The sequence below is a fragment of the Phacochoerus africanus genome, chromosome 3 (genome assembly GCF_016906955.1).
Source record: "Phacochoerus africanus isolate WHEZ1 chromosome 3, ROS_Pafr_v1, whole genome shotgun sequence".
NCBI lineage: Eukaryota > Metazoa > Chordata > Mammalia > Artiodactyla > Suidae > Phacochoerus > Phacochoerus africanus.
The window spans coordinates 98,190,360-98,216,083 of record NC_062546.1 but is presented as its reverse complement, the minus strand read 5'-3'; the positions used below and the strand labels follow the sequence as shown (position 1 = coordinate 98,216,083).

General features: G+C 45.6%; 1 protein-coding gene across 1 annotated transcript in view; it reads right to left on the bottom strand.

Annotated features, from left to right (window-relative positions):
• The window catches only part of DLGAP2 (DLG associated protein 2), a 657,437-nt gene that overhangs the window by 257,528 nt on the left and 374,185 nt on the right, over window positions 1-25,724 (bottom strand). The window contains exon 4 of the mRNA XM_047772228.1: window positions 25,004-25,036. Within this exon, the coding sequence (XP_047628184.1) occupies window positions 25,004-25,036 (33 nt within the window). The remainder of the gene's footprint in view (window positions 1-25,003; window positions 25,037-25,724) is intronic.

Below are 25,724 nucleotides of genomic sequence, written 5' to 3'. Positions count from 1 at the left end.
ATGGTCTAAATGCACTGATTAAAGGACAGAAATTGGCAGAGTGAGTACAAAAGCAAATGTGTTGTCTATAGAAACTTGCTTTAGGCGTTCCCGTCGTGGCGCAGTGCAAACGAATCCAACTAGGAACTACGAGGTTTTGGGTTTGATCCCTGGCCTTGCTCAGTGGGTTAAGGATCCAGTGTTGCTGTGAGCTGTGGTGTAGGTCACAGACACGGCTCAGATATAGCGTTGCTGTGGCAGTGCTGTAGGCCCAGTGGCTAGGGCTTAGACCCCTAGCCTGGGAACCTCCATATGCCATGGGTACAGCCCTAAAAGATAGACCAAAAAGACATTAAAACAAAGGAACTTGCTTTAAATATAAAGTTACATACAGATTGAAAGCAAGCAGATGGAGAAAAATATGCCATGTTATCACTGATCTAAGCAAAGCGGGAGTAGCCTTGTTCATTTCGCACAGAGTGGACTTCAAAGCAAGGGAGTCCCTCTGGGATAGAGGAGCATTGTGCAATTCTCCAAGGAGATGCAATAATTCTCAACACGCACACACTCCACCTCAGAGCTTCGTCAAACCACGCTGGGCAAAATCATACGTAATGGTAAAGAAAAAGAGATGAATCCACTATGGCAGTTGGAGGCTCCACCCCGACCCGTAAGGGGCAGATGGAGCAGACAGGGAGTCAGTAGGAAGGAGCTGAACTCAATCCACACCACCACCCATCACCGGGGTCTCAGGGTATCTGTGGGCTTCATCCCACAAGAGCAGAACATTCCTTCTTCTCAAGGTCACATGGAATATGGACCTTGGCTGACCACATTCTGGGCCATGAGACAAGACTTAACAGGATGAAATAAGAACTAAGTGAAGCTGAATGCATGCTTAGACCCGCAGGGCTCCAGGTCCACCCTTCCTCCCCTGCTCCCCCAGCTTTGATGTCTGCATGTCTGCATTTCACTCAATCCTGGCTGCTGACCTGCTCCAGGAAGACATCTGACTGCTCAAGGTACATAACCAGCCCCACATTGACTGTTTCTCCCAGAACCTGTACCCCAGGCAGGACTAAGTCCCACCACTAACCATGTCACTGGAATATTATGATTTGGACCCTAAAAACCAATTGGCTATTCCCAACCCAGCTCATTTTGGTTCAATCCCTAGTATAATGTCATATCTTCTCTTCCCCCGGATCTACCACTTTATCCTTCTTGAGTATCTTACATGGTCAGGATGTGCTGAGTGAAACCACGTGAAACTGTCCTACACACACAGCTTAGGCAAGTCTTTCAAACCCCCTTTGCTACTTAATCTGATGACCTGTTCTGGGATCTCAAGAAGCTCCCCCGATCCTTCGCCAGCCCGCAGTGTGGTGTTCAAGTTGTGTGCTCATCAGGGAGGCCACACATGAGGGGCCACGTGGTCTTATGAAGTGTTAGCCCAGGGGTCCTTTTGTCTGGATGCTGTGGGATGGGATGTGGAAGTCTCTCAAAGACAGCAGGAGGAACTCTGCAAACCCCACGGGAGCAGTAAAATTCCGGGGGCGCAGGAACTGGTGACATGACAAAGGTTGATGCTGGAAACCCCCTGCCTTTAGGTCCATAGGAATACAAGCAGTGAGATGTGAACTCTTATACCTCAACCGATAATCAGACTCAAGACCAGTGTGGAGTGTCCAAAATGGGGTGGGTTGGGCGTGGCCAGGTGGCCGAGCATCAGATAGAGAGGGTGAGCCTGAAGACCCACTAACAACCATGAAGAGCAGGCATTGGAACTAAAATGGCAACTCTGAGTCTCAAACCAATACCCACCATTTGTTAAGTGTGACTTGCCCACATGTCATAATATACTAGTGAATTTTATTTTCTCAAATTCATTAAAAAGGTAGATGCTCCCATTTATTAGCACTCCTGTAACAAACTTACTGCTCCCTTAACCTCATCCAGTCTTTAAATCTTGGCTCCTCAGACCAGCTACTGAGATATAATCACACTCGAATCCAGAAACTAGTTTCCTTCATGTTGGAAATGGCCCAGAACCTCACTTGAGGGACCCTGAGCAGCATGTTTGCATTTCTTGTGTCAGAGAGAGGCCAGGGAAGTTCTGAGTGTCAGAGTCAAAGAACAGACCCAAAGGGACTCTGCTCTCCCTAGAGACTGTCTTACATTCAGCAACTGTGATACACAGATGACTGAAAATTGCTAACTCCTGAGCTTCAGGCTGGAGATCTTACACAATTCTCTACAAAGGAAGCCAATCAGCAACCAAATTCAAGTTAAGGTGTAATAAGCAGCCTGCAGGGTCCCTTCCTGAATCAGCAGAGCCACAGCCACATACACCTGCGCACTCCGGACCAGACAGACAAGCAGCCTGGGGTAGATCAGCTCACCGATGTGAGTGGCTCTTCTCCAACCATAATTCACGGAGGCCAGTGACCAGGGGTTGATCTAAACACAAGCCCCTCTGGAGTACAGACCATTCTCATCACTCTGCAGACTGGTTTTTTTTCCCAGAACACACCTGACTGAGTCAAGGCACTTCCCCACATTGTCCACGCACCCTGGCCCTCCCTGAGGATGGTGGGATTTCAGAGACACGTGGAGGTGATGTGTACAGGACAGAGAGGACACACTTCGGAGACAGACGTGGATTAAAATTCTAGTCTCTCCAGGGAGTTTCCATTGTGGCACGGCGGAAATGAATCCGACTAGGAACCACGAGGATTCGGGTTTGATCCCTGGCCTCGCTCAGTGGGTTAAGGATCTGGCGTTGCAGTGAGCTGTGGTATAAATCACAGATACAACTCGGATCTGGTATTGCTATGGCTCTGGTGTAAGGCCAGCAGCTGTAGCTCTGATTAAACCCCTAACCTGGGAACCTCCATATGCCGCAGGTGTGGCCCTAAAAAGACAAAAATAAATAAATAAATAAATAAAATTCCAGTCTCTCCAGTTCATGCCCCTGACAAAAGCTGCAGGGCTGGATGTGGCCTGTCATGGGTGGAAACAGAGGCTGAAGCCCAAAGCCTGCCAGGACTCCTGCCTCCGAAGGCAGGAGGGGGCGTGGGTGTGGAAACAACAGTGCTGACATTCACCTGCGCTCCAACCGTGTTCCGATCAGAGCTCCAGGTTCGGAATGTTCGCTCTTCTGTTCACTCCACGCAGGAGAAACCACGGCCGAGAGCACAAAACTCCTCTGGCCCCAAAGTGCCTTCCTAAAAGTGCTTTCCTTTCTGATTTCCACATACTATATTTGTTGATCTAAAAGAAAAATATGGGTGGACACGTCGGAAATGGAAATATTTCAGGCGCTTTTGTGGGGACTCACGTCATAAAAATCTCCGTTTACAAGCTATTTTTCTCAGCTTACAAAGGCCACACTTTTTATATGAATCAGCGGAATTCTTCCCTCAAAAAGATGTGTCGCATTGTCTGTGTAACTGGACGATGTGCTATTATCACCCTACAGCACCAAGACACCAAATATTTATGCAGCCGAGCTAAAGCATGTCTTATATCATCTCGAGGGCAGTTTCTATTTATAAGCATCTTTTCAAATATCTTCTGAAGCTAATCTAAATGCGCAACATGACATGCACTTGTTAGTATCTTTTAAAAATATAACTGAGCTTGCTGAGAAAAATGAATCACAAGACATTTTTAAAAAAGAAACGTATGAACTGTTTTTCCAACAATGAATACTGGGACCATTCATTTGGTGGATATCAAGATGTTTTAACTAAAAATAGACTTTTCATCTACTTATATTGTTCTTCCACCACGGAAACCACAGAGAAGGAGATTAATGAAATCTATGACGCAGAAGTAAGTTCTCATCATTAAATTTCACATGGAAACTACCTTATCTGGTAGCATTTGTACTGTACAGAATTGTGCGAAACTTTGGCAAGATGCCAAAAGCAAAGGAAACAAGGCATCTGCAGGTTGTTGAGCCCTGGGAACGTGATGCAGAGAAGGGGAGGCAGAAAGAGATGAGTGGCCGTGAGGAAGGTCAAGGACAAAGAGGGGTCGGGAAGGAGTTTGGGTGCAGAGAAGAGCAAAGGGAGGGGAGAGGGGCAGACAGTGAATGGGGCGCTGGCCGGCCTCAGTTTGTTGCGAATCCTTTCTTTGAACTGATGTTAGAAACGGTGCTGAGACAGGTCAGCCTGCATTCTCCCGCTGTCTTCTTCTCATTTGGAGCCTTGATGATATGACAGGGCCATTGTCACGGGTCTCTTTGAAGCAGTTTAGAAAATCCCTCCTGGGAACAGAAGCCTCTGGTAGATCCCTGTGACCACAGGCGCCTGTCCTGTAAGTCGGGGCGCTTAGCTGCTCGAATGAAAGTCCTGCAACTCAAAATGCATGCGGTACGCCCTGCTTGCTTGTCTAGGGACTGGGAGGTGGTAATTTTTAAACAAGTTTCCCATTAGTATGTCACAGACTTATTACAGAACATTTAGGAGGTCTGAGAAAGAAGGGAGGAGAAAACATAAGAATCTAGAGCTCCACTTTGGAAGAGGATTGCTTTATACATCATTATACTTCATCTCTGGATAATTCAGTGACGTTACTTAAAGCAGACATGCTCTATGGCATGTCCCACATTTTTTAAATCAGTGTTCTAAAGTATCACACTGGGAGGAGACACGTGATTTCATTGCATGGAGGCTACGTGGTTTAACAGCCAACTCCTTATCATCAGACTTCAGAGGTTTCCAATTGCTTACTTTTCTAATAAGATTGCAACAAACATACTAGTATTAAGGCTTTTTCTGAGTATTTTCTTATTTCCATAGATAGAGTCCCAGAATTAGAAATTCAGTGTATGAATACTTTCAAGATACCTGTTAGGTGGCAAAGAGAATTCTTACTAAAACTCCAATATTCAATACAAGTCTTAGTAGCATCACTGTCACTTTCTAGAGTTAAAAATGCCGAAGAGAAAACTAGAAATGATAACAAAGCAAAACCAAGCATCAGGGATAAAATAAACTGTCTTGTGCAGCCACTGAACTAATTCATCTTTTCAGTGGAGTGTAGGAAGATGTATTTATCGTTTATTTTAAAATAACTTGTATTCAATAAATTAAAACAAATGTTATATCTAAAGAATCATGCTTTTTCTCTAAAAAAGGGAATGGGCTAGGACACTGGAGGGACGTGCCAGGGTGACAGGCCCTCGGCTCCAAGCCTGACCTCCACTAAGTAGCAGTGATGCACAGCACCGACACCTGCCGTCCTCCCGAAGCTCCTCCTGCAGCTGATCAAAGATGAGGTGATGGGAACAGAGTCCCTATGTCTCAGCTACCCTGTCACTCAGCCAGCCTCCGGGAGCTGCAGCGGGAGGGTCTCGGGCTCTGCTGGGCAGTCTGGTCAGATCCATGGCTTCCAGGGGTGGGGGAGGGTCTCATGATTAACATGTGGTGCCATGGTCCGCCCACATGCTGGTGAAACTAATGACATGCTCAGTGCTCAGCACCAGTCAGTCCTAGAATGTGCTTCTGTTCTTGAGGCTAGCTTAGCCGGGAGGTGACCTCTGTCCAGCGGTGACCTTGACCCAGCAGTGACCATGGCCCCTGGGCTTCCTGGGGGTGGACATGTGACAGCCCATGGGGGGGTGGGTAGCAGGCTCAGGAACTGAGCCATAAGCCCCTAAGCCATGTGGGGAATCCAAAGGGCCGGGAGCCATTGATGTCACGAAGACAGGAAACGCCAACCTGCAAGCTGTCTTCTTGGCCCCAGACTCGGGGACAAAGGCACTTGGCTGGAAGCACAAACCTAAGCCTTGGAGGTACATGCCTTCTGAGGTCACTAAGTCAGCACCGCGTAGCCATTTATAGGGTATAAACGAAAAAAAAAAAAGGATTGAAAAAAACCTGTGACATTCATGCATGTATTTATATTAATCGAATTATTATTATGTGTCAGTCATTATGATAAAAACATGACTCACTCAATTTCATTTAAAACTGACAACACTGTGAGCTGGGAACTGTTATTATCCTAACTTTTCAGAGAAAATTTAGCAAGGTCATTTCTCGCCCAAGGTCACAGAGCTGTCTCTGAGATTCTTAGGCCATACCCAGCGCGACTCCAAACCCCAGTTCCTCTTACAGCTTCTGACATTAAAGGAGTGGATTGTTTCCCAGGAAACTGCACACAAGCGTCGTGTCAGGGGTGGGCTGTAGGATACCCAACCTTTGCAATGCCTCACGGGCGCCACTTACAAATTTGCACCACAAATGACACCTGCAGTAGGGGCATGGCAGCCTGACCTGGGCTCCTTCCCAGCCCTATCACCCACAGGGCAGCACCCCCGCTCAGGCCCACAACCCACAGCTTCACCCACGTGGCTCCCCAACTTCACAGTCGATGTCCTCACCCCTCGCCACCCATCAAACTCCACTTCTCGCATGAAGGGCTTTTTTTCATCTTGGAGCCATGATCCTGCCTTCCTTTAGCTGCCCTGAACCATCACCTGTCCAATCCCTTTCTGTTTAAATGCCTAGAGAAGAGTCTGTTTTTCTGACAGAAGGAAAATCAATGCATGTCTGTTAACTAAATGGATATAAATACATGTTGTGACACAGGTAGATCTTTTGATTGTCCTCAGTTAAATATTCATGGGACACTCTTAATCTCAAGGCAAGAGACAGGAGGTGTGGGGTGTAGACAGATGGTAAGCTAAGTGCACGGCTGCTGGCTACTTCTAATCCTCTGCAACTGGTCTAAGATTTGATCAATAAACCTGGCCTGTGGTGAGGAAGCCCATGGGGAGGGACCCCTAGACAGGCTGGTGACGGCTAAATGAGGCATTTCACCACCTCTGAGGCCAAGTATGAGCATCCCAGTAAAGTCAAAGAGAAGGCACTCAGGGACTTCCAGACATTCAGGGGGCAACCTTCAAAGACACCACAGCCTGGGCTTGGTGTGGAGAAGAGTGTTCATGCTGCTCCTTCGCCGGGGGCAGTAGACAGACTCCAGGTGGTCCCAGGGACCCTCACCTCTGTGTTCACGCCTGCCCCTGTGTGAGGGCAGGCCCTCACCTTAGGGCTCACCCACAGAGGATGGTCAAGGTGAGGGAGGTTGCCCTTGGGGTCGGGTCACATTAGGATGGAAGACTCCATCCTGGGTCCTCAGGCTCCACCGAGATGTGAGGAGGAAGCTGCCAAGGCTCCTAGGCCTCAGGGAGTGAATCTTACCTGCAGGCTCCGCAGCCATGGGCGTGGGTACAGCTCAGACACCCTGGCCTACACCTTGACCTCAGTCCTGCCAAAGACCAGCTGTGCCAGACTCGGGACTCATAGAAACTGCGACATCATGAATGTGTTTTCAGCCACCAAGTTGGTGGTAATTTGCTATGCAGTGATAAAAAGCTCACATACCTAGAATTCCGATTTCCCTCCAAAGCATGCACCTTGTGTATTGGTTAGGATTCTTATTTATGTCTTGAATCATAGGTTTGGACATGTCTAACTTTCCTACTTCTAGACAAATCCAGTTAGGCTGGCATCCCAGGTACAAGTCTGTGTTCATGGGGACCAGAGTTCAAAACAGCTGTGCATACCAGTTTTATTGAAATGAAATTGAGTTGAATAACATTCTGGAGAGTAAAATCAATAAGCTGAATAACTCAATATAAAAAATAATAGACTTTAAAGTTTTTTGACAAAGGTCTTTTGAGATTGAGAAAGTCTAGTTTAAAATGACTCTAGTGTGACAATCAAACCACACGAGTGACACCTCTCACCTGCAATTTCACAGAAGCCTAAGTGAGAAAAATACTGGTTTGTTTGGGCTTTTTTCGGCTTTATTGGAATATAATTGACCTATAACACAGTGTGAGTTCAAGACATAAAACATGATGATTTGATATACATGTATTTTGTGAAATGATTACCACAGGAACATTAGTTAACACTCTCATCGCCACACACAGTTGCCATTACTCTGTGTCTGTATCTCACATCTTCTTTATCCATCACCTGTCGATGGACACTTAGGTTATTTCCACATCTTGGCTGTTGTGAATGATGCTGCAGTGAACATGTGGGTGCAAATGTCTCCTTGAGAGAGTGATTTCATTTTCTTTGGATAAATACCCAGGAGTGGGATTGCTGGACCATATGGTGGTTCTACTATTAATTTTTTTTGAGGACCCTCCATGCTCTTTTCCATAGTGGCTGCACCAACTTACATTCCCACCAACAGAGCATAAGGGTTCCCTTTGCTTCGCACCCTCACCAGCATTTATTATTTGTGGTCTATTTGATCATGGCCATTCTGACGGGTGTGAGGTGACGGCTCACTGTGGTTTTCATTTGCATCTCCCTGATGATAGTGATGTTGAGCATCTTTTCCTGTAACCTGCTGCCCATCTGAATGTCTTCTCTGTGAAAAGTCTGTTTGGATCCTCTGCCCAATTTTATTCAGATTTTTTTGCTATTGAGTTATATGGGTTCCTTATATATTTGGATATTAATCCCTTATTGGATATATGGCTTGCAAATATTCTCTCTCATTCAGTAGATTGTCTTTTCATTTTGATGATAGTTTAATCTGCTATGCAGAAGCTTTATTAGTTTGATGTAGCCCACTTGTCCATTTTTGCTTTTCTTGCTTGTTTTGTTCTTGTTTGGAAAACTTAGGCAGTTAAAAATCTATTCCCTGGGGTGAATAAAGTTCATTTCCTCCCAATTATTATTAATTTTCTACATATTCTTTCTCCGAGTCTGAACTGGAAGAACTCAGGTCTATGTAATGGTCATGGGTCTGTCAACATGAACAGCATTTATGCATAAATATCTTCTAATGTTTCTTCTCTGAAAGAAGGGCTTATGTTTTAATCAAATGGATACTGAGGCATTGGTAGGACTTTAAGCCTCTCACTGTCAAAACCTCCAGCCTGTCTCACCTCCAGGTGTGTGCTCTGGGTCTGACCTGTGTGCGTCTTTCTGGGAACAACATAAAAGGGAAGATCACATCTCCTGAATGGGAACTGCGACAGACCATGAGAAACTCACTGCTACCTAAGCTCAAATAAGCAGAATTACTGGTTCATCCTCAAAGCCGTTTGATGCCTCTCACCCCACCGCCTACCCCTGACACCCAGCCCGGAACTGGGTTAAACCAATTGAGACTGCAGAGGAGTTTCTTGCCACAAATTCTGCTGCTCACGGACCCGCCTATGCAAACTTCCTTGTGCAGCGTTTGCCCAGCAATCCCGGGGAGGTGGGCGATTTATGAAAATGTGGGGAGAGTTGAGGTTGGGAGCAGACGGACTGCAGCCCCTGATGCTATGTGACCCCGTGAGTTTGTGCCACTGTCCCTGTCTCCGAGTTCCGGCCAAAGCTGCACATAGCCCAGGGGTCCCCACAGCTTTCCTGCCTGGCCGACACCCAGACACTTGAACCACTGAGTTCAGGACTCCCCTCTCTTATCATCAGTTTTCCTAACACACCCGCCTTCTGGTGAAACTAGCCTTTCCCTTTAGGACCATGGGGTCTTTATAGACTTCCTGATACGTGTACTTCCCCCTGCATGTCCTGCTCTGCTTCTTCCTGCATCCCTAGCATCTGCTACAAAGCCTAGTGAAGACAGGCTATCTAGATATCTGTGAAATACTAACAATAATAAATAATTGAGCTTACAAACACTTGGTGTAAAGGCCACACACGCATGGATATGCCCTCCTTCAGGATGGTATAGATCACTCCTGTGTTCCAAAAATTCTAATAAAGTAACCACATTTTGAATAAACAATTCTATTTCTAGGATTTCTAGGATTTACTCTTAGGAAATAATCATGAAAGAGCATACAGGTAAAGCTATGAATATATTCATGAAGGTCAAATTCCTATTAGTAAAAAAATTAGAAACAGCTTAAATTTCCATTAAAAGAAGATTAATTCAAAAAATCACAGTGGACCAATACAATGCAATAATATGTAACCACTAAGAATGATATTTAAAAGCATATTAATGCTATGGAACTGCATTCACAAGTTATAGGCAAGAATGCAAATCATTAGGAAAGACGTGGTTCTAGATAAACAAATAGCTCTATTCCATGCCTAGGACATTGTCAAAAACTGCTATGAGGTGAAAAGCCATAAAATGAATAATTCACTATATTCACTTTAATGAGAAAATTATGACGTCTCCTTTTTCCTTTCAAGCCAAGACATAAATAATTTTAACTGATAGAAAAATACATCAATTAAGCAGTGTGGTCTAGTTTATGTCTGTCATCAACAGCACAGTTAAAATAAACCAATGAAACTGGGCCATAGCACATAGGTAACAGTGGTTTGTTTTACCCCCAGAAAGTAGACTTGCTAAGGGGTAAGGGGCGGGGTCTTCTGGAAGGTGATGGAAATTCAGACACACAACTGGGGGTCCTAGGCAGACCAGCACTCGGTCTGCACCTAATGTTGCAACAGGAAATCCTTCAGGGCATTCTTGCTGCAAAGGGCGTTCTCTTTGCTGCAAAGGTTCTCCCTGCTGTAAAGGGCATTATTCTTGTTGTAGAGGTTCTCCCTGCCGAAAAGGTTCTCCTTGCTGCAAAGGGTGTTCTCCTTACTGCAAAGGGCATTCTTACTGCAAAGGTTCTCCCGTTCTCCCTGCTGTAAAGGGCAGTCTCCTTGCAGGAAAGTGTTCTCCTTGCTGCAAAGGTTCTCCTTGCTGCAAAGGGTCAGAAGGGTCATAAGCAGGGGGACAATTGTTATGGGCTCAGACACAGCCTCAGAGGATGGACGACTTCTGTTTTCATTTTCCTTGCCTATATTTTCTGGTGGTTTTCTTTTGCAAATTAGATCAAAATAAAATGATTAGGAAAAAACCCTGGCATATACATATGGAATATGCTAAATCAACGAATGCTTCAAAAAGAGTAATAGTAATTTTTTTTTAATGAAAAGCATATTTTATTTTAGTCCTAATTATTATCTCCCTAAACCCTTGTTTTATATGGACTTTGATGAATTTTTGTCTTTTTGGATTGGAGACAAAGTTCCAGAAGGCTTGGCGTGAGAGTGATTGACTTTAAGCCTTTTCTTAGCAAACTCACAAGCAGAGCTTTTGCGTTACCTTTGGGTGCTACGTCTATGTAAATCTGAGAAGGGAACTCATCACAGAGGGGTGATGCACTGAGGCATTTCAACTACACTTGGAATTTAACTTCTGATGAGAGAGAAACCGCCACCACCTTGCTTCCATGCTAGTGTCCATGGTGTTTCTGGAACGTGATTTAGGGACCTTTCCCTTGGCACATAGGGCACAAATCTATCACTGTGTTTTACTTTTTTATTCCAAATTCTCTGCCACAAGCCAGAGAGCATGTCTGGTTCTACTGCCCCTTGAACCAGCATGTGCTCTGCCCTTCTGAGCCTGTGTTCCTTTAACTGCAACCCTGGGATGTGGGGCCCTTTAAGGACTTCTTTCCCCGCCCTTAATATGATTGTCAAGTCCCCTACCACACATCACTACAGAGAGGAAGACGCTGGGACCTGGCGCTGTTGCCAGACTGCTCTCAATGCAGACCCAGTCTCTCAGGGACTGAGCCCAGCTGAGCAGACAACTTCAATGCTCTGGTTATGATAGTGAACGACGGGTAGCAAATCAGGTGGACACAGAGCTTTGAACATGAGGCAGCTGCATGGAACATGCACTCTGGCCGCTACAGGTGTCACTGCCAAATTAGCCAAGGTCCCTGATGAAGAAATGAAGGAAATTTGGGGCATCGTCAGGTCAATACATTAAGCACCACAGAGTTTCTCCTCTGCTCTTGTTATCAGCCTGAGTGTTAGGTCCACAATTCTTAGGTTTCACTGCACTGGACCACCATGCAAACAACAAAAGATGAATGCAGAAAACCACCTCAGAAAATGAACCCAAAGACACTCACTTTACATCTTTTCTACATGTTGACCTGGTCTTCTCTTCATGCAGGCGTGTGCATCTTCATTCTAGCACACTTACACTTGGGGAGAGAAGAGTTACTATTTTAAAGAATCTTATCTCTTAGACACATTAAAGTATAATTTAAAAATGCATTTCCCATGTAAAAAAATCTGACAAATGCAAATTAAGAAGTGATAAACAGTGCTGTTACGCTGAGACAACACGGCATTATAAACGATTTTTATCACAAAGCTATTATTTAAATTGACAAGACTTTCATACATGAAAAATGGTTATTGAATGACTCAGGTTTTGAACTGATTTTAAAATCAGAAGGCATATTAATAAGAATATAGCCGGGTTCTCAGAGATGGAGCAATTCTTGCCTATATACCAAGGTACTAAACTCAGGAAGATGCATTTAAATTTTCCCATTTGGAATTATACATCAATGTCTTTCTAGCCTCATGCTTTGAACAGAATCCCACTTCCCTCACTGGGAATTCTACAACAAGTTTATCTTAATTTAACATGCAGTATGTATCCCAGTTCATTAAAAATAGCTTCTGAGTCGAAGCATTTGTACTGGCTGGAGAATTCGGATTAAATTCAAATTCAAGCCCATGTTTTTATGCAGTAAACTCCAAGGATCCGTGGAAAGCTAGGGAGCCTTCTGGAAAAGATGAAGCCATCTTTACACACCATGGAGCTGAGGCAGGACATCTAAAATGACGCTGTCACATGTTCCTGCTCCAAAGTGCACACACGACCCAGGAACTGGGGGCCTGGCCTTCCGTCTCTGGTGCAAACTCAGTCAGGTGATACTAACTGTGGTACAAGCTATAAGGTCAGACAGGCAAATTGCTGCAGGCTGTGGGTGACAGGTGCCTCTGCATCCCAGGCTTGTTCTTGGCAGGCTGGGTAGCACAGGCACAGGGCACAAGTTTGCCCTGCTCCCCAGGCTGCCTCATGCCCAGGACTCAGTACCAGGCCAGGGGGTGGGTGCTTGTGTTCGAGGCGAACTGGACCCAGCCACACCTATCTGGACAAACCAAAACAGGCCTTGGCAGTGAACATGTGGGTATCATTTACTCCCAGTGTTAAGGGTGGGCCTTGTGTAGACGTTCACAAGCGAGCAAGTGAGCTGGGCCAGGGTCAGTGCCCAGGGGTCCAGCGGGTTTTATCTGATCCAAGGCAGAGATGGATGCACAGAGCATTGAGGGGTGAACCGCCTGTGCATCTTCCCAGCCAGCCGCCCACACCCACAGCCTTCTGCACTCACAAACCTATGAGAACGTGATGAGAACTATAGCACATGTAGACACATCCAAAAGTTCTGCCCACAGATTTAGCATCTCCACAGACCTATGGCTCATGGGCCCCTTACAAAGCTGTATGAAGACTCTGTAGCATGATACAGGGCATCATACAGGATGTGATACAGGGAGTGATACAGGGCTGCTATGGCACATGCTATGGGAGGTGGTACAATCTCAGACCTCCTACATCTGCTGATGCACAGGAATGGCCCATACCCCTAATTAGTGCTGACTGGAGATGTCAATCAATTCAATTAATCTGATGTTTCACCTAAATGCTGATATTCTAACTCCCTCTTAAATCTGGTGACATTAACTTCCTTATTTTTGCTTCACAATTCCTAAGTAATGATTTCAGAATTTAAGGAATTAGAGGATTTTATTATTCAAAACCAATAAAAAGCAGGTCTGTTAAAAGAGAGATATCAGGTCAACTTTCTCCATGTAATCCAGTCAGACTGCTTGGTCCGTCATGTGGCGTCATGTGACTGTGACCCCGAAACATCAATTCCGTTCACTTCTGCAGGCTGGTTCCTTGGGTGTGGTGCAAAGACATCCCACCTGGTCATCCCCAAAAGACCCAGATGGGAGCTCCCTTTAACTCAGGAGACACTGAGCATTTCTTTGAAAGACCCTACCCTACACCTCTTCCACCTCAGGACTCTCAGATGCCAAGGATGGCCAGGTCTGGAGGGATGGGTGGAGGGTCCACTTGTCTGCAGAGCCTCTACTTTTCTCTCTAGCCTTCAGAAGTGTCAGGAGGGCAGATCTGGAGAACTCTTCTGGCACAGACCCCACCTGAGTAAGCAAGCATCCCCTGCCCTTCCTTTGAGTGGCACTGACACAGGTGCCACAGGTGCAGTGACACGCTGCCAATGGGTCTCTCTTCTGCCAAGGAAGAGAGATTGTTCTGGCAGAGAGAAGAAAAGGGTTTCCATAGCTACATCTTAGCGGGGTCCTAAAATGCAAAAACAAACCAATCCTTTCTCTGCGTCTCCAATTCTCTGCTCCCTGGAGTGCCTCTTTACCATGTGAGCCAAGCATCATGATACTTGGGAACCACTTTCTATAAAACAATAGATTGGTCATCATCACCATCATTACAACAATTGGTTTATTTAGAGCTGTTTCTTACAACTGTTGCTTTAATTGTAAGATTTCCTTTAGATGCACAACTATCTCTTTCATCTGCATTTCCTCAACACCTAGAATAACCCAGAAAGAATAGCCATGGAATAAAAACACAGAAATGGAATAATCGACAACTGAGCAAGGACGTAAACAGCAAAGCAGAACACATTGCTAAGTCCCTACTAAGTACAGGCACGATGCGCCATGACTATCTCAAAAGTGCCTTGAGATGCAGGTACGGTTTTGCCCATATTCCAGAAGACTTCAGTGAACTTACACCATTTGTTCAAGGTCTACAGGTTCTAAGGGGAGAAAGATGGATTTGTACCCAACCTGTTTAATTCAAATCTTGTATTCCTAATTTATGTTCTTTTCTCCCTTTTCACACATTTTTATTTTGTACTTTCATCATTAGTTTGTTTAATTAACTATTCATTATTTAGTCTGGTAATGGTTAATCTGCCAAAGTTGTCATCGATTTCATGGAGGGGTGGAGGAAGCACATGAATCTGAATGACAGGAAGTGGGTCAGGCCTCATCGAAATTTTGAACAATTAGTTCCCATCTGCCTTTGTTGCCATGTGTCTAATAATAAGACACGGGGTTTCACTCAATAGCAGGTCAATGACACGGGACGTCACAGAAACCAAACTGATGCCTCTGCAGAGTATCTAGAAGATAAAACAAACTGAGGCTGTGCTCTGTGGATGTGTGCGCGGAAGCCTGAGGAAGCCTTGGGTGAGAGCCTCAGGTACATGAGCAGCTTCCCATGGAAGCACACACTCCCAGTCCCTGCAAAGGAGCTGGATCGTTGGCTCCTGAGTCCTGGGCCACTGGACTCAGAGTCTGTATTTGTCCCTAGGAACGTCCATTTCCTTGGATATGAGGCAGGAATCCCAAGAAGATCTGTATTTCAAAAACTGTTTTTCGAGACAAATCCAAGGATTTTCATATCCTATTAGTCAATGAGATCGTGGTGCTCAACAACCACATCTGCCCAAGTGGTCCCCTCACCACCTTGTATAGCCTCTTCTTGTTTCCACTTCTAGTCTCAGAAAAAATGTTCCCATAACTTTGAATTCCCCTGATTCCACCCACTTCAGCACATACAGATGAGTAGCTCTCATGTTCCTAGTTCTATACCGTTTAACACAGACCCCCCCCCCCCAGCCGACATGTCATTTCCCATTTTGTTGAGACGAGGTCCAACGTGATCTTTAAGGAAAATAAAAAACCACCCATGGGCCAAATGGGGATGCTCTGTATCATGGTCAAGTGTGAGCTGAGCTGAAGGGAAGACGGTATGTCTGCAGTGAGAAGGGAGGGGGCACTTCTAATGGAGAAACCACAGGAAAGATAAAGAGAAATGGGCAAAGTCCATCATATGCATGTCACGTGTTTGTGGGGTGAGGCCTTTCCTGAGGACCCTCCCAGCCAGGAAAATACAGAAGCTAGGAGTCACAACACTTCCACACACATTATTTCACATGAGCCCCTCAAGAAGCCGATGAAGAGAGAACCACTGTGTGTTTAGCATTTTTAGAAAAGTGAGTCACACATCTAGTTTCCTTTTTTTGTTCCAAGACTGGTCTGCCCATTACACCAGAGCAAGTGTCCTATTTTTAAAACATGGTGTCCGTATCTGCAAACCCTTGCAAGCATTTTTGCTAACTTGTAGGTTCCCAGCCTGAGTTCTGGGTCATTGATCACAAGACAGGTTGGGAGGAGGAATTTTCTGTTGGTATATTTGCCTCCAAGGTCATTCTACAAAGATAGATGCTGTAAAAATCTGTTATTTGTTATTCATAACATTGGTAATGAGATGTAACAATCAGAGAGAAAAGCACAATTAGCAATACACATTATTGATAATAATAACAAGGGATTCAGCAAGAAAGGTTTCTCATCTCTGTTGTCACTTAAAGGACAAATCATACCTAAAACCCAGCCAAACCTGTAAACACAAACTCTGGGGCAAGTATCGGAGAAAGGTCAATGGTTTGACCTTGGCTTCGCATCACCTCCTCTGTGAAATGCTCATGATAGATCCCTGGCCCGTGATGCCTGGTCTTTCCAGCACATTCCCAGAGCTCAGAGAATTCTGTCCAGGTTGGAACACTGTTCAGCTTTTCTTCCCAGGACTCAGCAGTGTTTTGGGACTCACAGAATGCTTGTGAAATGCAGGCAGGAAATCAAAGATAATCAAGGAGAGAAAGGCAGGAATGAAGCCCCCAGTGTGGTCAGGAGAGAGGGGTAGACAGGAGTGAGAGCCTGGGCAGCCCCAGGTAATGAGCCTGATCAGGAGCCCTGCTGCTTAACCTGGCATTCTCTTGTCTCCATCTACCGCTAAGACTCGCCTCACCCACTGGCTGCTGCTCCCTGGGTTGACTGGAGAATGTGGATTCACGGGCTGGTGGCACTGGGCATGAAGCCAACTCTGCCCAAAGGTCTGAGGCACAGGAATGCTTCATTGTCTTTCAAAACTTCTCGGCACTTGTCAAGTCTGAAGGAGACTCCCAAAAGGATCCTCACCACAGCTGCCAGTGTACAGCATAAAACACGGGCATAGAGAATGGCAGAAAAGAGGCAGTAAGTGAAATACCTTAGCCTCTGCATGGACATTTCATTCTCGGGAACAGAAGCACTCTACCTCCTTGTATTCCTACAACTTAAGAAGATGGAAAGAATTCTCTCAAGGATACTGAACTTGCATCAGATCAGCCAAAAGACAGCCTATGTTTGGGGTATTTTGTGCACGTCTCATGAGATGGCATGAATGACATTCAACTTTCAAAACAAAGTTCTTGCTTTCAAGGTGCCAACATTCTGTCATGGAGGACAAATGTCAGAGCCTATCCTCACACTGCGAGTGTAGCCAGAAGTTTTTCTCACTTTAGCTATTTTTCCAATATTGTAAAGGATTTTATTATGAATTACTAGAAATAACTTTAATTTGGCTCTTCTCGACATTCAATTGCATATATTCTGTGTGTGTTTTCGCCTCCCATACATGCTTCAGCATCCAATAAATAGGCATTAGTTTAGCAGCGAGAAAAGAGCACTTCATCTACACATACTAAACCTGAAGCCTGATATTTAAATTATCTGGTGACCAGGAAAATAGAATATTTATTTATTCCTTGAGCAAATTAATGAGGTAAAATTGTTTCAGTGCCAGCTGAATGCCTGAAACTCAGATATTGGATAATGTAAAAAAATAGAAATTTGCAAATTAGAGTTCATTTGTGCACTTTATATCACTCTGCATAAATGCATAATTGTGAGTCTCAGATACCAGATGGCATGTGCATTTCATCCCCATTTCACTCTATTTTATCATATTTAATAGCATTAGCGTCGCCTCTGAGTCTAAACATAGGTTACATAACTGCCTTTGTTGGCAACAGGACCAGATATCCTAATGGTCAGCTTTACGCATCTGGTTCAAAAATACACGACTGGGTGCTATGGGATGTAAGCAGGAAGAGACAAATCTCCTGTGCTCAAAGCACCTACACACCTGTGCTCAGCTCCGAGTCTGATACGCATTATGCTCCAGCAGTATGTTCAGAAGAAGGAAAATGAAAGGAAGGCTAACAGGAAGAATAACAGAGGCTTGGAGGTGCCCACTGGTGATGGAGAGGACACGGGACGCTTTGTCAGACATATGGCCCTCCGGCTCGTCCCTGAAGTCTTTTCTAGGCTTTCCTAGGTTTTTTTTTCTTTTTTTCTTTTTTTCGAATTGTATTACATTTGTAGGTGTACAATAATCATCACAACCAAATTTTACAGCATTTCCATCCCAAACCCTCAGTGCATCCCCCCCCACCCCCCAAGCTGTCTCATTTGGAAACCATAAGTTTTTCAAAGTCTGTGAGTCAGTATCTATGTTTAACACAAAATGTACTTCACGTGTTCCCTGCAACACTAACCTCTGCTGAGATAACAGATGCCAGCCACTCCTTGTGTGTCCCTTGGTACTCTTCCCTCTGCTTATCACATGCGTGCGTGCATACACACGCGCGCGTGCGCACACACACACACACACACACACCTCCCACCAGTCTTCCTCTGTCCATCCCTTGGCAGCAAAATCTTCAAGTCCAATTGCACTCCTGGAGCCCAAGGTTAGGATATGATGACCAGAATCCCGAGGGAGCCTGGCTTACACGTGGCTACATGAAGTTGGAAAGGCACGTATGTTTATGGCAGATTTTGAATGTGGAAGTCATCCTATAGACGACGAGGCCCTAACAACATTTGAGGCAGGATGATACCATCTGACCTATGACTCAGAAATAGACACTTATCTTCCTCAGGTCACACAGACTAGAGGGCGGGAGGTGGGTTCCCCAGGCTTGGGGATGCCCAGGGATGGAAGGCAGAGAGGCTCCACCACGAGAATGTAGTCCAGAGGAATCCCTGTTCATCCCCCCAAGAAGACAAGAGAGTCCTGGATTTCTGAAAATATTTCCAAAAAAGGCTCAGACCATTTGGCAAGCACTTGCTGACCTGCCACACAGCCACAGTCTAGAAGGACAGAGGCCAAGCTGAAAACTAAGGCTTTGACCTTGGCAGGAGCTCCCTTCAGCAGACATTAGACAGATTCCCTGCAGGGTTGCTGGAATTAGGAAACACCCTGGGGGACCAGTTCCCCCCAGCAAGATTCTGCATCCACTCTGAGGTTAGGGAGCCACCTGTCAGGTTCTCAGGTAATCCTCTTTTCTTTGTCTTTTTTGTTGCACGTTTTGAGTCAATTCCAAAGTAATGGCTGTTTCAACCTCTCAGAGCAGTATCCTTGTTATCGTTAAATAATGATTTAATTTATCTGTAAAAATACTTGAGTCATTTCTCTCACGCATCTTGTGTTATCTGAGCTGTTCTTCTCGTCCCCCTCTCCTCTCTCTCTTTTAATGGGATGCGTACTGCACGCACGTGTCTGCCTTACTCCCTTTATTCTCAGTAACTTTTAAATATTCCCCAATGCCATCCAGCATCCATTCTGATGGTGGGAAGCCTCTGCCTTCGCTGTAACCTGTCCATTCTCTTTGGCTATATTTACAATCACTTCTTTGTCTTGCATATCCTGAAGTTTCACTTTATAAGATGTGGGTGTTTTATTTAATCAGGACTCTGCAGATCAAGAGGCCCAGCCCGCTGTTTCAGTCCTGGAAAATTCTCAGCATTCCCCCACTTTGAGCAATGCTTCCCTTCTCTTCATTCTTTTTAATTTCCTCACTTGATTCCTGACACGTGTTTGTGCTTCTCAAGTCACCTCCCATGTGTCTTCATTCTTGTTTCATATTGTCCTTTATATTTTTATATAAAACTCAAGGTAATATCCTATAATTTTTCTAGTTTGCTCATTCTCTTTTCAGCTCCGTCAAATCCTCTTTATAACATGTGGACACAGTAGCAAATTTAAACGACATTGCTTATCTCTAGCTACACTGTTTTTTGTTTGTTAGTTGTTCTTGGCTGTGCCTGTGGCATGTGGAAATTTCCAGGCCAGAAACTGAACCAATATCACAGCAGTGACCTGAGCCACAGCAGTGACAGTACCAGGCCCTTAAGCACCAGGCTATCAGGGAACTCCCGGATACACTGTTTTTTAACCTGTCTTTGCTTTTATACCATACAGTTCTTTTATTATGGTTCCTTTTTCCTCTTGACAGTCTATTTAATAATTTTAAACCCATGCACCATCTATGCAAGTCTATGGATTCTCATTTTTCCATCATGCTTTCTTACCCTATGAAGTGTCTTTATATGGGTTATAACAGTTTGTTGCAGGTTTATCTTAAGTAGGGTGTGTAATTTTTATTTTTATTTTTTTATCTTTTGTCTTTTTTTTAGGGCCGTACCTGCGGCATATGGAAGTTCCCAGGCTAGGGGTTGAATTGGAGCTACAGATGCCAGCCTACACAGCAGCCGCAGCAATACCAATCCTGAACCCACTGGGCAAGGCCAGGTATCAAACCCGAGTCCTCATGGATACTAGCCGAGTTCGTTAACCACTGAGCCACGATGGGAACTCCAAGGGTGTGTTATTTTTTAAGTGAAGGAGTTTCATGAGCCCTGTTTTGTGAAAGATCCCATAGATGATTTGTGATTTAGAGTCCGCTGAAGCCAGCAGGTTCAGACAGAACCCTAACTGCTTCTGGAACAACGTTCACAGCAATTCCCCCATGTGGTCCTTCTGTCACAGGGATGGAAACTCAGATCTTGCATCCATGCCTGGAGCGTGATTACCTCGTGGGAGACTATGCTCCTGGGCATGTGATAAGCTTCCTTTACACTCTCTGGGGCTTTGTTTCCTCGTCCTTCTCATCGAGACTCCAGGCCTCATTCCAGGGGTTCAGTTCCAGCATCTCTGCAGATGTCCCCACGTGTGTCCCCACCCAAGTCCCCCGATGTCCCTACCATCCTGCCCACAGGTGCAAGACAGCGCCCCTCACCCCACATCCTTCTGGGTTTGGCTTCTCAGAGGCTACTGTCTCTCGAACCAGGCCCATCCCTGAGTTTAAAATTCTTTCCTAATGTTGTACCCTAGAAGAATTGCTTTCTTTCTTTCAAGTTCAAGACGTGCTGAAAGCAAATGCTGATAAAACAATACAGTGGTTTCCTGTTTGTAGCAGGGAGGGACCAGTCTTCCACGTGTCCCCACGTCCTCTGGTGTAAGCCTCTACAAGGAACAATATTCTCTCTCTTGCCCTAGATGATATTATTTTCTGATTTCCACTATAACACAAACCATTTTAAGGTCCTAGAAGACAGACTGGCTGGAGCAGAGCTCTGCTTTCACTCAAAAATTAGTTGAAGTGTTCAGTTCCTAAGCAACACTAATCTTTCTGGAGTGCCTGGCACATGTCAAGAACGTAATAAATTCAGGTTATCTTCCACTAACCGTCCAAGAAGAGCAGTCAGGAAAAAAATATTTTTATCCAATGCATAGAATTAAAAAGATAGGGTCTTAAAACAAGAGGGGAGTGGCTTGTATTTTCGAGTTGCTGCCCCGTTTCCACGGGGGTGGGAGCTGGAAGGAGGGGAGGAAACGCTTCTCTCTAACCCCTTTGATGCCCAGTTTCCTAAAAGCAACCTTATTATTTTCCCTAATTGTTGAGAGGCCTTAAGATCTCAGGATGACACATTCTCAATTAAGGTACAAAAATAGTGTGGAAAATTTCCACTGTTTAGAGTCACTTGTAGGGAAAATCTGTATTTAAAAAATCAAGAATATGCTACTACTAAATACAGGGGAAATTCTCCTTTTTTTCTCCTGAGGTATGAAGGGAGAAGTATTTTGGGACTCTTGTCTGTCCAAAATTCCAGGAGGAATATTAATTTCTGTTTTTAAATGGTCAAGTAAAAAAAAAAAATTCCAGATTTAGAAAGAAAAATCTCTCAAATTTTTTGAGATTTTACTTTTAAACCTGACTTTTGGTTTTGGACTGGAATTTCTACAAAATAACATTTTTCCAAATGATCCCATGTCTATTTATGCCACCACAAATGTCTACTGCTTTTCAAGTTAAAATCTTAAGGCCTCTATCACTAAAACATCTTTCATTCTAAATCCCATCGTAACTTTTTTTGTAGCACATTCCTTCAAGCCAAATTTATATCACAATAGCCTGTTTATCTCTTACTTTTAACTGGTTTAAATAATATAAATGTAGGACATTGTTATTACATTATAGTGCCCTGCCAGGCACCTGTGCCTCTCTTCCCACATCAGAAAATCTATTAGGTAGGAGGGCAGATCAAACCACAAACTATAAACAAACAGACAAATCCATGAGCTGACATTGGTGGTCCCACCCAATGTCCATAATTTTCCTTATGGTCTTATTAAAACCAAGTGGTACCATGTATCTGCCAATAATGTTTGAAAAGGATCATCTACTCTTAATTTCTCCTCCTTAAAGTGATGAGTTATTTCACACAAGCCTTCAGAGATTCTTGCAATGTGAAGAAAACCTCAGAAGGTGATCGATCCTCTTGCTTCATAACTACCGATTACCTCCAATGTCTAAAAGGTAACAGGAACTGCTAGGGAAATGATGCAGATCGAGACAGTCTTACTACTAAATTGCTATAGAAAATTATTTGAACAGGTGAGATTGCTCTTAGTAAATTTTGAACTATTTTTTGTTGTGGAACAGGTCCCCCTCACAGGACGCATCTGGTGGCCACACCCTGGCCCATGGCAGATGAACCTGGCTCCACTTTTACCACCCTCTTTCAAGCATTCAGAGTGGAGTCGGCTGTGTGTGCTGGGCGGGAAGAAAGACATCAATAAACAATAAATTTCATGAAACATTTTCATCTCATAAAAACATACACATCCCAATTTCAGAAAACTTGCAATGCAGCAAGTGTTGGCAATTTGCATGTCGAAGTTATGATATACAATTAAAATTTAAAGCTCTCTGACAAACAGGCCACACCAGTACAGGGATTCACAATCCCACTCAGCCTCCTGCAAACCTGTTCCCAGTCTCACTGGCCTGACAGATCTTATCAACTGAGACAATGCTGATTATTTAATCTGCATCCAAAGACCCAGCTCTCTCCTAGAGAACCAATCATTAAAATGCAAATAGGTGTTTCCCACTCCACTGGTTCAGCAGTGAAGCAGCCCCCACAAGAAAGCAGAGCTGAATCAATGGTGCCTTCACCCTCTGGGTGTCAGGAGCACTGCGCCCAGCCTGGATCTGAGCGACAGCCTGCCTGCTGCTGGCTCTGATCCCTGGGCGCCCGGCTTATGACTTAACTGACGGAAGCTGCCGAAGAAATTACTGAACAAAAAAAGTAATTTCAGATTCTGCTCACTGCACCCAGCCAGCCCTCACTTAGACTAATTACTTAAATGATTTAAAAATGTATGAATATTCATATGATAGTGCTTTTCAAAAAATAAAGCACAGCTGAGGCCATGCCATCAAACGCTCTGATTTGGAGCAGCACGGATTGCAAGTCTGAAACTCTGCAGCGGCTGCAGGCTGCAGGGAGTTGCTCACTGTGGGGGAGGGGATCGCAGGTGGTCCACCCACGGCCCTTCCACCATCCAGCCAGCCGCAGCCTCAGATGCCCTGTCCCTCAGGGCCTCTGTCTGGACCACTGGGGTCATTCTGAGTCAAGTTCGGCTCCTGTTAAATGTTCACAAGCCCATCTGCCCCCAGAACAAAAACAAGCGCTCCGCCTTCCCCCAACAGCTCCCACCTTCCTGGAGCGGCGGGCAGCATCCATGCTGGACATCGGATGGGCAGGTGGAAGCGGACAGGAAGGTGGAAGCAGCCCCAGGGTGTCAGGATGGGTGGCCCTGGTCTGTCTGAGTGTGGGGTCTCCCATCTGCGCTGCAGCTCAGCGGGGTCTGCGGTCTGGAGCCAGCGGCCACCTTGGGGTCCCAGGACTTGCCTTCTAACTCAGGTGCTGCCTCACACACAGAGGGCTGGGCTGACTTTTGGGGGCCACACTTGCTCCCTTGGAACAGCAGGAAGCAGCCCATCACCCTCCACAGAACAGGGAAGTCCTTCACAGGGACACGTGGATGTGAGATGCAGCACAAGCTGGAGACACTACCATTACGAGAATGTCCTGTCACAACTTCTGCAGCGTGTGTGCACACTGTCCACTTTCCACAAAGGGGGGCTGGGTGGGGGGCAGCAAAGAGTATTGGACAGGAGGCTGGGGCATGGGCCTGCAAAGCTGCTAGTACCAGACACAGAACACAATGGAGAACTCCATCTGTCACCCCCCAACCCCCCACAACTTTCACAACCCCCATGACCCCTGCGACCTTCACAACCTTCACAACCCCCACGACCCCCTACAACACCCCATGACCCCCCACAATGACCTGTACCCCACCCTGAGACCACCTCCCCCACCCCCGCATCCCTGCTGTCCTCATGCCAGGAAGCAGCGCAACTCAACTGAGAGATCACCTCTCACCGCCATCTTGGGGCAGCCACTGGAGACCATAAACCCCACATGCCTTTGACCCCAGAAACACCAGGGACCCAAAGTTCACTTCTATAACAGTGAAGCTTAAAATCTGACTTAATATTACATATTCTTTAAACAACACGGGAGGAATTCCAAACAATGCTAATATCTCAAACACAAAATCGAAGGGACAGTGTTTGATGGAATTTCCGAGCTCACCCTATGGTCACTTTCCTTCACCTTCCAGTGACATGATCATGTGTGTGTCCTGGAGCCCCTTGGCGTGGACACTCCAGGGGCCCTCAACCCACATGGTACTGGGGACCTGGAGCTCCCATCCCTCCTCGGCTCCCCTTCCTCACAACAATGAAGGTCTTATTTCATGCGAGGCTCATCGGCACCATCGGCCAATTTATTGAGGGCCAACAAAGATGTATTTCCAACACTGGCACTGATTACAGGGAGAAAATGAGTTAACTTTCTCCACCCAGACCTCACGTGTGGCAATCTGGGTGCGAGGCCAGTTTTCCTCTAGAGATGAGTGTGTCCTGAGCAAAGCTCATCCCTTGGGTTCTGGTTTTTCACTCACTTTTTCCATCAAACACCACCAAGCACGCATTTGGGGTTTTTAGCTGCCTCAGGAAGGCACGCTGCAGTGTCTGTTTCAGCACAGGGCGTGCCGACCTGAGGCGGGTGTGGGGGGTACTCACCTTCTGGCTCCCCGCAGAGGGTGCACTGCGACTCTGCAAACAGAACAGACAGAGAGAGGGTCACTCCAGAGTCTCACTCAGCAGGTACAGAAGAGCCCAGCTCCCAAGGCGGATGTGCGCCAGCACCCCCCGCTTCCCCCGGCCCCCGCTGGGTCAGACCGCCAGCAGGCCCTGACCTTGAACCTCAGCAGATACTACTGTAAGGAAACGACTGCTGCAAGTGTTTTACATGACACCTTTCATACGGCAATAACTCTTGTCACGCACATGCACCTGTTCAATACATGTTCACAGCTTACACAGCTCAGATTACCCAGCTGAAATAATGAGGACATCTTTTATCACTTAATTTTCTTATCGAAAGCTTTACTTTGATTACAACCCTGTTAAACCTTTCAGGCACAAATAGGTATGAGCAAAAGTATAATACTGTGTTTAAGTAAAACCATATGGAACCTGATAGATGACGAACCCTCACAGAGCAGGCCCACGGCCGGGGACCAGGCTCTGCAGATGAGACCAAGGTGTTGGGGGGTCATGGCATTTGGCCCCACAGGGAAATGACCACAAATGCAGGTGTGAGTGTGTCCACCATAGGCGTCCTCCTGGGAAAGAATCTAGCTCTGTGGCCAGCACACCAGCCAGCCTGTCCACTCCCTCCCTGCCCCTCAGCCCTGGTGGGCACAGTGACAGCTCTGAGCCGGGGATGGAGGGTGAGTGA